The 11,417-nt window shown below is 53.8% G+C and overlaps 1 protein-coding gene across 1 annotated transcript in view; it reads left to right on the plus strand.

The window, feature by feature from the left end:
* Nucleotides 1-9,988, plus strand: part of EHD2 (EH domain containing 2) — a 57,442-nt gene extending 47,454 nt beyond the window's left edge. Inside the window, exons 7-19 of the mRNA XM_050772202.1 lie at nucleotides 2,714-2,819; nucleotides 4,764-4,788; nucleotides 4,898-4,951; nucleotides 5,143-5,217; nucleotides 5,325-5,590; nucleotides 5,661-5,693; nucleotides 5,811-5,921; nucleotides 6,033-6,095; nucleotides 6,532-6,605; nucleotides 6,801-6,866; nucleotides 6,900-6,971; nucleotides 7,089-7,220; nucleotides 7,254-9,988. Of these exons, the coding sequence (XP_050628159.1) occupies nucleotides 2,714-2,819; nucleotides 4,764-4,788; nucleotides 4,898-4,951; nucleotides 5,143-5,217; nucleotides 5,325-5,405 (341 nt within the window). The 3' untranslated portion in view covers nucleotides 5,406-5,590; nucleotides 5,661-5,693; nucleotides 5,811-5,921; ... (4 more) ...; nucleotides 7,089-7,220; nucleotides 7,254-9,988. The remainder of the gene's footprint in view (nucleotides 1-2,713; nucleotides 2,820-4,763; nucleotides 4,789-4,897; nucleotides 4,952-5,142; nucleotides 5,218-5,324; nucleotides 5,591-5,660; nucleotides 5,694-5,810; nucleotides 5,922-6,032; nucleotides 6,096-6,531; nucleotides 6,606-6,800; nucleotides 6,867-6,899; nucleotides 6,972-7,088; nucleotides 7,221-7,253) is intronic.
* Nucleotides 9,989-11,417: the final 1,429 nt, after the last annotated feature.

Below are 11,417 nucleotides of genomic sequence, written 5' to 3' on the forward strand. Positions count from 1 at the left end.
CCTGCAGAGTGTGCTGAGGACATCAGTGAGGGCACAGGACGTGTGACAACCACAGTGGTTTGGCCAGCGATGGAGGAGCCCAGGGGCTTAGAGAGGGCCTTCATAAGGATAATATTGTTACAAGATAATTATGGGAAAACAGGTAAAACCATGATTGTCCTGCAGATCTAAAAATGAACACATGGGGTGGACATGGTGGCTCATGCCTGTAATCAGCATTCTGGGAGGCTGAGGTAGGAGGATTGCATGAGCCCAAGCGTTTTGAGACCAGCCTGGGCAACATAATGAGACCTCATCTCTATTTTTATTTCTATTTATTTTTAGTTTTCATCTTTTCTTGAGATGGAGTCTCCTTCTATCACCTAGGCTGGAGCACAGTGGCATGATCTTGGCTCACTGCAACCTCTGCCTCCTGGGTTCAAGCGATTCTCAAGCCTCAGCCTCCTGAGTAGCTGGGACAACAAACACGCACCACTAGGTCTGGCTAATTTTTTTTTTTTTTTTTTTGTATTTTTAGTAGAGATGGGGTTTTGCCATGTTACCAGGCTGGTCTCGAACTCCAGGCCTCGAGTGATTCGCCTGCCTTGGCCTTCCAAAGTGCTGGGATTACAGGCATGAGCCACCACGCCTGGCCCCATCTCTATTTTTTAAAAAAATATTTTAAAGGCTGGGCATGGTGGCTCACGCCTGTAATCCCAGCACTTTGGGAGGCTGACATGGGCGGATCACAAGGTCAGGAGATGGACACCATCCCGGCTAACATGGTGAAACCCCGTCTCTACTAAAAATACAAAAAAAAAAAAAAAAAAATTAGCCAGGAGTGGTGACAGGCACCCGTAGTCCCAGCTACTCGGGAGGCTGAGGCAGGTGAATGGCGTGAACCCAGGAGGCGCAGGTTGCAGTGAGCTGAGATCGCGCCACTGCACTCCAGCCTGGGTGACAGAGCGAGACTCCGACTCAAAAAAAAAAAAAAAAAAATATATATATATATAGTGTATGTATATGTTTATTTTGTATATATATTTTTGTGTATATACATATCTATATATATAATTTGTTTTTATAGAGATGGGGTCTCACTATGTTGCCCAGGCAGAGGTTTGGGTTTTTATTGAGGGCTCTGGGAGCCACAGAAAATAGCTCTATTTGTGGGGCATTCGCTTGTTGCCCAGCCCTATGTTGCTTTACATGCACTTGCTCATTAAATCCTCCCCAGATCAGGGGGATCAGACCGAGGTGAGTGGAGTTGACTTGAACTTTGTCTGCTTAGGGTTCTAAGAGGTAAAGACTAGGGGATCTGGGGACAGGGAAATCCCAGATAGAGTTAACTTTTTTTTTTTTTTTTTTTTTTTTTTTTCTGATACAGTCTCGCTCTGTCACCCAGGCTGGAGTGCAGTGGTGCAATCTCAGCTCACTGCCTTCCGCCTCCCGGGTTCAAGTGATTCTCCTGCCTCAGCCTCCCAAGTAGCTGGGATTACAGGTGCGCGCCACCGGCTAATTTTTGTATTTTTAGTAGAGACAGCGTTTCACCATGATGGCCAGGCTGGTCTTGAACTCCTGACCTCAAGTGATCCGCCTGCCTCGGCCTCCCAAAGTGCTGGGATTACAGGCGTGAGCCACCGCACCCAGCCGCTAAAGTATTATTACTGTCAGGCCTCTGAGCCCAAGCCAAGTCATCATATCCCCTGTGACTTGCACGTATATGCCCAGATGGCCTGAAGTAACTGAAGAATCACAAAAGAAGTGAAAATGCCCTGCCCCGCCTTAACTGATGACATTCCACTACAAAAAAAGTGAAAATGACCGGTCCTTGCCTTAAGCGATGACATTATCTTGTGCCTGGCTCATCCTGGCTCAAAAAGCTCCCCCACTGAGCACCTTGTGACTCCCACTCCTGCCCGCCAGAGAACAACCCCCCTTTGACTGGAATTTTCCTTTACCTACCCAAATCCTATAAAACGGCCCCACACTTATCTCCCTTCGCTGACTCTTTTCGGACTCAGCCCGCCTGCACCCAGGTGACTAAAAAGCTTTATTGCTCACACAAAGCCTGTTTGGTGGTCTCTTCACACGGATGCGTAGGACAATGATTATTCTGTAGAGACGCATCTGGCTATGTTGCCCAGGCTGGTCTTGAATTCCTGGGCTCAAGCGATCCTCCCGCCTCTGCCTCCCACCGCGCCCTGCGGCTGAAGGTCTTATAAGGCAACTGTGCGCTCTGGAACGCTCCCTGAAAACCTCCCTCTCAACCCCCTCTCTCCTCCCTCACCTGGTCTACCCCAATCCTTCCCCCTTCGTCCCTCTCGCCCTTTCCAGGGAAGGTAAGGGACTCGAGAATCGCGCCCTGCTTCTCTCCACACCGCGCCGTTCCCCAGCCCCCGCCGTGAAAGGACCACCCTTGAGGCTGATTCCGGGTCCAGTTGGGAGCGGCGGGCCCTGAATCACCTCCCCCCGCGGGCTGTACCATTCTGGCCGGGGGGGACCTGGGAGGGGACGCGCGGAGGGCTTCCCCCGGAGGCTGCCTCTCTCAAGACTCTCTCCAACCCAACAGGGGGATGGGAAGGAGACTTGTGTGGAGGCCTCGGGCTGGGGGGTCGCCGTTCCCTTGTCCCCCGCCTCGGCGCCTCTCCGCCCACCACCCCTCCCTGGCATTGGTTGACGCCAGAGGAAGCCGAGGCTCCATCCTTTCTGCGCAGGTTCTCGCCGCACTCGCGCACACCTAGGGCGTCCAGCTGGGAGAGCGGTGTGGTCCGGGCGTCCGCTCCTCAGCGGATGTGGCGGCCCCGAGCCATGGCTCTCGCCGTGCGAGTCGTTTATTGGTAAGCGCAGCGGCCAGCGGCCCCCGTCTGCGACCCCCACCCGGGACCCGATCCTCCGCACCCTCGGAGACGGGGTCTGGGAGCGTCGGGGAGAGGACCCATGGGGACCCCTGTATGGGAAAAAGGATTCCGGTGTGGGTGGGGTGGGCGTAGGGAGGGGTGAAAAACAGAGAGCGGTGGTGCCCGGCCCCCTCTTAGGCTTGCCACGTTGGGCATCTCGGGTTATAAAAGGTGGGACTGAGACGGGTGTGTGTCAATTTCGAACCCCCGACTCCGGGGCTCCGCTGGGAGGGGGCTGGTGATCAGCTTTGTAAAGGGACCTAAGGCTCCTCTACCCTAAGGCTTCCTCTCCCCCAATATCCGGAACAGTCGCGGGGTGGGGACAGTGAGAGCTCAGAAGGTTCGAGAATGTCTCAGCCTGTGTTTCAAAAGCACTTGAATTGTTGGCCTCTGCCCAGTGGGTTCCCTTGCCCACGAACCCCACTCCTTTTCTGGCCTCAGTTTTCCCGTCTGTGGCGAGAGGGAAGCTCTGTGTCAGCACTGAACACGCTTAATTTCTACAAGTCTCAGGAACGATATAGTAGGGTAGGATATGAATTACTTTACGTTCTCTCCACTCCCCAGCACCTAATACTGTGCTGGCATGCAGGAGGTATTTAATAAATACCTGTCCAATGAATTTATCCTCCCAGGAATCCGTTAAGAGGGGAATTTTAGGCCAGGCGCTGTTGATCACGCCTGAAATCCAAACACTTTGGGAGGCTGAGGCGGGGGGATCACTTTAGCCCAAGAGTTCGAGACCAGCCTGGGCAACACAGGGAGACCCCTCGTCTCTACAGAAACTTGAAAAGTTAGCCTGACATGGTGGCGCGCACCTGTAGTCCCTGCTACTCCGGAGGCTGAGGCAGGAGGATCACTGGAGCTGGGAAGGCGGAGGTTGCAGTGAGCTGAGATGGCACAACTGCACTCCAACTTGGGCAGCAGAGCGAGACTCTGTCTCAAAAAACAAACAAAGTGTAAATGAAAGAGAGGGGAATTTTAGTTCCATCTTACAGGTGAGAACAGGCTGAGACTGGGGTGGGGGCAGGCTAGTAGCTTCAAGTCTGGACTGCAGGTGACAGGGGTAACTGGAACCTGGGTTTGCCGTCAGCTTTCCACTGTCTCTGCCAGCTCGACAAAGCAGAGGCAAGAGTGACATTTTGAGACGCCTACCAGGCCTGTGCACCAGATTCCAGTCCCAAAATAGCCTGCTGTGGGGGTTGGGTGAGCTTGTATTTCACCCTGGGGACTGGGAAGGTGTTCAGAATCTAGGAGCCGCAGGGCCAGGGTGCGGTGGCTCACGCCTGTAATCTCAGCACTTTGGGAGGCGGAGGGGGAGGCAGGCGGATCCCCTGAGGTCAGGACTTCCAGACCAGCCTGGCCAACATTGTGAAAATACAAAAATTGGCAGGGCGTGGTGTAAGAATCCAGGAGCCTGCAGGGTTTTCCTTGGAGTTTTTCAAGGGCTGTGGGTGAGGGTGGTGGGCACAGGGAGTGGGTGGGGACCTTATTTGTGCTGTTCTTCTCCTAATCCAGTTCTGGTTTTCCCCCTGTCCCCGTCTCTCGTATTTGTGGTCTCGTCTCCTCTCTCCCCTTTTTCCGCTCCCCCTTCTCTGTCTCTTGCTCGGTGTTGGTTTTCTTTGTGTCCCTGTGCGTCCCCGCGCCACCCCCTGTGCTGTGCCCCAACGCTCTGCCTGGCTGGTGCCTGTCTTCTCCCATGAGGGCATCTGTCACCTCTTTTGCTTGGTCATCTGTATTCCTCTTCGTTTCTTCCTGGCCCCACCTTGCTCTCTCCCCCCACGGCCTGTCTCTACCCTCCTCTCCCCATCCCCCACTTCTCCCTCCCCCCCCCCCCCCCCCCCCCCCCCCGCCCCCCGGCCTGGATGTCCTGGACTCTCCTACCAGTGGCGCTTGAGGCTACAAGTCCAAGGTAAGCAGGGTGGATGCCCGGGGACATTCCTGGAAGCTGGGGAGGGGTAGAGGGGTAGAGGCGGGCTGACTGGTATGACCCCTGCTGTGACCTCACACCGTGTTTTCAGTATCTTCAGCTCAAGAAGAAGTTAGAAGATGAGTTCCCCGGCCGCCTGGACATCGTGAGTCTTGGGATGGGGAGAAAGACTTGAATACAGCCAACTGTGTCAGTCCCTTAGGCCTGGATGGCACTGGGTGGGGGTTAGGTTGGCCCTACTCCCTTCACCCATGTTCTCCATCCCCTGGGAAGGGGAGGGTCTCCCCAAGAGGACATCTCAGCCCCTCCAACATCCCCTCCACCCCCTTTCCTCAGTGCGGCGAGGGAACTCCCCAGGCCACCGGGTTCTTTGAAGTAATGGTAGCCGGGAAGTTGATTCACTCTAAGAAGGTATGTCTGTCTGTCCGTCCTGCCTCGTTTTGGGGCTAGCGTGGGCTCGGGGCTGAGGTTGGTGTCTTGGTCCCAGCTCACCCCTTCCGTCTTCCTCCCCTCCCTAGAAAGGCGATGGCTACGTGGACACAGAAAGCAAGTTTCTGAAGCTGGTGGCCGCCATCAAAGCCGCCTTGGCCCAGGGCTAATGCGCCCTGAAGGCAGAGGTGAGGGGGCCCACTAGACAGGGACACCTCCCTATGGATCTTCTCCCTGCCCCATGCTCTGACTCCTTGGCCCAGGGTGGAGAGCCTGGAAGATGTGGGGGGACATCACGTGTATCCCCAGAGCGAGCAGGATAAAGTTAGACCCGGGCGATGAGATGGGGTCAGAGGTGTGCAGGGTGACAGCTGAGACGGTGGTGGGGTCAGGTGTGCAGGATGACAGCTGAGATGGGGTCAGAGGCGTGCGGGATGACAGCTGAGATAGGGTCAGAGGTGTGCAGGATGACAGCTGAGACGGTGATAGGGTCAGAGGTGTGCAGGGTGACAGCTGAGACGGTGATAGGGTCAGAGGTGTGCAGGATGACAGCTGAGACGGTGATAGGGTCAGAGGTGTGCAGGATGACAGCTGAGACGGTGATAGGGTCAGAGGTGTGCAGGATGACAGCTGAGATGGGGTCAGAGGCGTGCGGGATGACAGCTGAGACGGTGATAGGGTCAGAGGTGTGCAGGGTGACAGCTGAGACGGTGATAGGGTCAGAGGTGTGCAGGGTGACAGCTGAGACGGTGATAGGGTCAGAGGTGTGCAGGATGACAGCTGAGATGGGGTCAGAGGCGTGCGGGATGACAGCTGAGACGGTGATAGGGTCAGAGGTGTGCAGGGTGACAGCTGAGACGGTGATAGGGTCAGAGGTGTGCAGGGTGACAGCTGAGACGGTGATAGGGTCAGAGGTGTGCAGGGTGACAGCTGAGATGGTGATAGGGTCAGAGGTGTGCAGGGTGACAGCTGAGACGGTGATAGGGTCAGAGGTGTGCAGGGTGACAGCTGAGATGGTGATAGGGTCAGAGGTGTGCAGGGTGACAGCTGAGACGGTGATAGGGTCAGAGGTGTGCAGGGTGACAGCTGAGACGGTGATAGGGTCAGAGGTGTGCAGGGTGACAGCTGAGATGGTGATAGGGTCAGAGGTGTGCGGGATGACAGCTGAGACGGTGATAGGGTCAGAGGTGTGCGGGATGACAGCTGAGACGGTGATAGGGTCAGAGGTGTGCGGGATGACAGCTGAGACGGTGATAGGGTCAGAGGCGTGCGGGATGACAGCTGAGATAGGGTCAGAGGCGTGCGGGATGACAGCTGAGATAGGGTCAGAGGTGTGCAGGATGACAGCTGAGACGGTGATAGGGTCAGAGGTGTGCAGGGTGACAGCTGAGACGGTGATAGGGTCAGAGGTGTGCAGGGTGACAGCTGAGACGGTGATAGGGTCAGAGGCGTGCGGGATGACAGCTGAGACGGTGATAGGGTCAGAGGTGTGCGGGATGACAGCTGAGACGGTGATAGGGTCAGAGGCGTGCGGGATGACAGCTGAAACGGTGATAGGGTCAGAGGTGTGCAGGATGACAGCTGAGATGGGGTCAGAGGTGTGCAGGATGACAGCTGAGATGGGGTCAGAGGTGTGCGGGATGACAGTTGAGATGGGGTCAGAGGTGTGCAGGATGACAGGTGAGTTGGTGGTGGGGTCAGAGTTGTGCAGGGTGACAACTGAGAGAGGGTCAGAGGTGTGCAGGATGACAGCTGAGATGGTGATGGGGTCAGAGGTGTGCGGGATGACAGCTGAGATGGTGATGGGGTCAGAGGTGTGCGGGATGACAGCTGAGATGGTGATGGGGTCAGAGGTGTGCGGGATGACAGCTGAGATGGTGATGGGGTCAGAGGTGTGCGGGATGACAGCTGAGATGGGGTCAGAGGTGTGCGGGATGACAGCTGAGATGGGGTCAGAGGTGTGCGGGATGACAGCTGAGTTGGTGGTGGGGTCAGAGGTGTGCAGGATGACAGCTGAGATGGGGTCAGAGGTGTGCAGGATGACAGCTGAGCTGGTGGTGGAGAATCCGGAACTCTAGGTCTTTGTACCATTGCTAGGAAACAGTTCCCAACCCAGCAGGTCATGTAACAGCGTCTGGCCAAGTTCCCAGCATGTTTTGAGACAGAATTTCCTTGCTCCACAATTTCAAGTAGGTCAGTAATTATCATCGGGCTCGGAACCTGAGAATTAGTTCTAGGAATATTCCAGACCTGATCCAGCTGCAGAAACATACCCACTTTAGAACTGAACATGAGTCCAAGAACGCTCTAGAAACAAATGCTAACTCTAGAACGGATTGTCTGCTCCAAAACAACCCTAGAGCTGACTCCCAGTTCCCCCCGTAGAGCTGAGAATGAAATATACCAGCTCCCAACACACTGTAAACCTGAGCTCCCCTTCCCAGCCCAGCAATTGAGAAATGTGAGCCAGGCCCCAGACACTAGAATTCACCACTAGTTCCTGGAGTTGGCTACTGGTTCCTTATATACGGTTTTTCTTTTTGAGATGGAGTCTTCCTCCATCTCCTGGGCTAAAGTGCAGTGGCGTGATCTTGGCTCACTGCAGCCTCTGCCTCCCGGGTTCAAGCAGTTCTCCTGCCTCAGCCTCCTAAGTAGCTGGGATTACAGGTTTCCACCACCACACCCGGCTAATTTTTGTATTTGTAGTAGGTCTCACCATGTTGGCCAGGCTGGTCTTGAACTCCTGACTTCAGGTGATCCACCTGCCTTGGCCTCCCAAAGTGGTGGGATTACAGGCGTGAGCCACCGCACCCGGCCTCCTTATGCACTGTGAACCAAGTATTGTTTCCAACCTAATACATTGTGGAACAAGTGGCAATTTCTGTATGAACCTCAGGAACAAAGTACTACTTTCCAGGACCTTCTGAGTCTGATTTTCCAGTTTTTAAGCCAGTGTGGTCCAGATAAGCTTGAAACACAACCCATTCTAGAACTTTTACTAGCCCTTTGTAGTAATAGTTACTGGCCCTTTGTTCTGGTCTCTGGCACTCCAGGGCCTAGAGCATAGTTTACTTTTTGAGGTGGAGTCTGGCTCTGTTGCCCAGGCTGGAGTGCAGTGGCATGATCTCAGCCCACTGTAACATCTGCCTCCTGGGTTCAAGGGATTCTCATGTCTCAGCCTCCTGAGTAGCTGGGATTACAGATGTCTGCCATCATGCCCGGCTAATTTTTGTGTGTGTGTGTGTGTGTGTGTGTGTGTGTGTGTGTGTGTATATGTATAATATATTTTTTAAGATAGAGTCTTGCTCTGTCGCCCAGGCTGGAGTGCAGTGGCACGATCTCGGCTCACTGCAAGCTCCGCCTCCGGAGTTCACGCCATTTTCCTGCCTCAGTCTCCCAAGTAGCTGAGACTACAGGCGCCCGCCACCACGCCTGGCTAATTTTTGTGTTTTTTAGTAGAGACAGGGTTTCACAGTGTTAGCCAGGCTGGTTTTGAACTCCTGACCTCAGGTGATCTGCCTGCTTCGGCCTCCCAAAGTGCTGGGGTTACAGGCGTGAATCATGGTGCCCGGAGATACTTTTTACTCCCCTCTAAACTTCAGCACCAGTTCCCTCTCCATGCGGATCAAGAACAGTGTCCCATCCCAACACACTGTGGGCCCAAGTACCAGCTCCCAGCATGCCTTGTGCCAGAAAACTAATTTCAAATGCATTACACTGAAGTTCCATTTCCTGGAATTCTTTACCAGAGCAGAATGAGGTCATGTTCAGTGTGACTTGGGACTTGCCAATATGAAGTAATGCAGAAACAATATCTTGCCTTGTGTGCAGGTCTGAAACAAAGCAAATCCCTCTAACATAAAGGAAAAGAAAAATGGAATTACCTAATTCCAAAGCTGCATCAGCTGAATGCATTGTGGACCGGTGCTATTGAGCGTGGGGGTGGGGTACCACCATGCAGCCTTTGAATTCTTTTTTTTTTTTTTGAGACAGTATCGCTCTGTCACCCAGGCTAGAGTGCAGTGGCGCGGTCTCAGCTCAGTGCAACCTCCACCTCTCAGGCTCAAGGGATTCTCCTGCCTCAGCCTCCCGAGTAACTGGGATTACAGTTGTGCACCACCACGCCCAGCTAATTTTTCTAGTTTTTGTAGAGATGGGTTTTTTTCACCATGTTGCCCAGACTGGTCTCAAACTCCTGGGCTCAAGTGATCCACCTGCCTCAGCCTCGAAAAGTGCTGGGATTACAGACGTGAGCCAGGGCACCTGGCTATCTTTCTTCCTTTTAATGCGGGCCCCAAGCCTGGCCTCTGTTCCTGTAAACTGACTCCCTCCCCCAACCACCTCTTTTTCTCTCCACAGTCCAGCGACCTTGACCCAGCCCCTCTCAGCAGACGCTTCATGATAGGAAGGACTGAAAAGTCTTGTGGACGCCTGGTCTTTCCCTGATGTTCTCGTGGCTGCTGTTGGGGGCAGAGATTGACGCCGCTGGTCTTTGCCTCTGTGTGGGAGTCTGTGTGTATGTGTCTTCCCCGGAATCCACACCACCCCACCCTCCTCCTGTCCCCTGGTTTCATCGTCTCTCTTTGCATACCCCATGTCTTCCCCAGTTGTCCCCTGGAGTTTGGGGGACGTCCCGCCTCAGGCATCCTTCTCAAGGGGAAGCCAAGAGAGGCATCAGGATGGGTGAGTTTCTGATTGCGGCGACGTTTGCAACCATTCACGATTCAATAAATACTGGAGGAATTGAACCGAACGTGCCTGTGAGGAGTGTATCCTGTTTTACCCCTGGGCCTCCTCCCTCCAGGACCCTGTCCCAGAAGTGAGCGACCGCGTGTTGAGTGTTCAGTGCACCGGCCCTCTGTAAGGAAGCACCTTACAGCGATGCTGAGGTTAGTTTTTGAGACAGTCTTGCTCTGGAGTGCAGGGGTGCGATCCCAGCTCACTGCAGCCTCCCTCTCCCAGGTTCAAGTGATTCTCCTGTCTCAGCCTCCCGAGTAGCTGGGACCACAGGTGTGCACCACCATGCCTGGCTAATTTTTCTTTTTTTTTTTTTTTTTTTGAGACGGAGTCTTGTTCTGTCACCCAGGCTGGTGTGCAGTGGTGTAATCTCGGCTCACTGCAACCTCTGCCTCCAGGGTTCAAGCGATTCTCCTGCCTCAGCCTCCCATGTGGCTGGAATTACAGGTGCCCGCCACCATGCCCAGCTAATTTTTTGTATTTTTATTAGAGATGGGGTTTCGCTATGTTGGCCAGATGGGTCTCGAACTCCTGACCTTGTGACCCTCCCTCCTCAGCCTCCCAAAGTGCTGGGACTACAGGTGTGAACCACCGTGCCGGGCCTAATTTTTGTATTTTTATTTATTCTTATTTATTTGTTTATTTTTGAGATAGAGTCTCACTCTGTCACCCAGGCTGGAATGCAGTGGTGTGATCTCTGCTCACTGCAACCTCTGCCTCCCGGGTTGAAGCGATTCTCCTGCCTCAGCCTCCTGAGTAGCTGGGGCTACAGGCTTGTGCCATCATGCCCAGCTAATAGGATTTTATATTTTTAGTAGAGACAGGGTTTCACCATGTTGATCAGGCTGGTCTTGAACTCCTGACCTCGTGATTTACCCACCCTCGGCCTCCCAAAGTGCTGGGATTATAGTCATGAGCTGCCACGCCCGGCTGTTTTTGTAACTATTGATAGCCGTGAAGTGCATGCACACTTGACTCCAATCAGGTACAGTTTTAAACTGATTCACTCAAACCTTGACCCACTCATTCTGGGAGGACAGAAATAAAATGGTTCCTCCCCCAAGTCAAATGCTGACTCCTGAAACCCACCACATTCCATGGATCTCTGCCCAGTGACATTTGGGAAATGTAAGACAACATCAACAATAGCATCAAGAGGCCGGGTGCAGTGGCTCATGCTTGTAATCCCAGCACTTTGGGAGGCCAAGGTAGGCGGATTGCTTGAGGCCATGAGTTTGAGACCAGCCTGGCCAACGTGGTGAAACCCCATCTCTACTAAAAATACAAAAATTAGCCGGGTGGTGGCAGGTGCCTGTGGTCCCAGCTACTCAGGAGGCTGAGGTATGAAAATCGTTTCAACTCAGGAAGCAGAGGTTGCAGTGAGCTGAGGTTATGCCACTGCACTCCATCCTGGGGGACACAGTGAGACACTGTCTCAAAGAAAC

Source organism: Macaca thibetana, chromosome 19 (genome assembly GCF_024542745.1).
Source record: "Macaca thibetana thibetana isolate TM-01 chromosome 19, ASM2454274v1, whole genome shotgun sequence".
Classification (NCBI taxonomy): Eukaryota; Metazoa; Chordata; class Mammalia; order Primates; family Cercopithecidae; genus Macaca; species Macaca thibetana.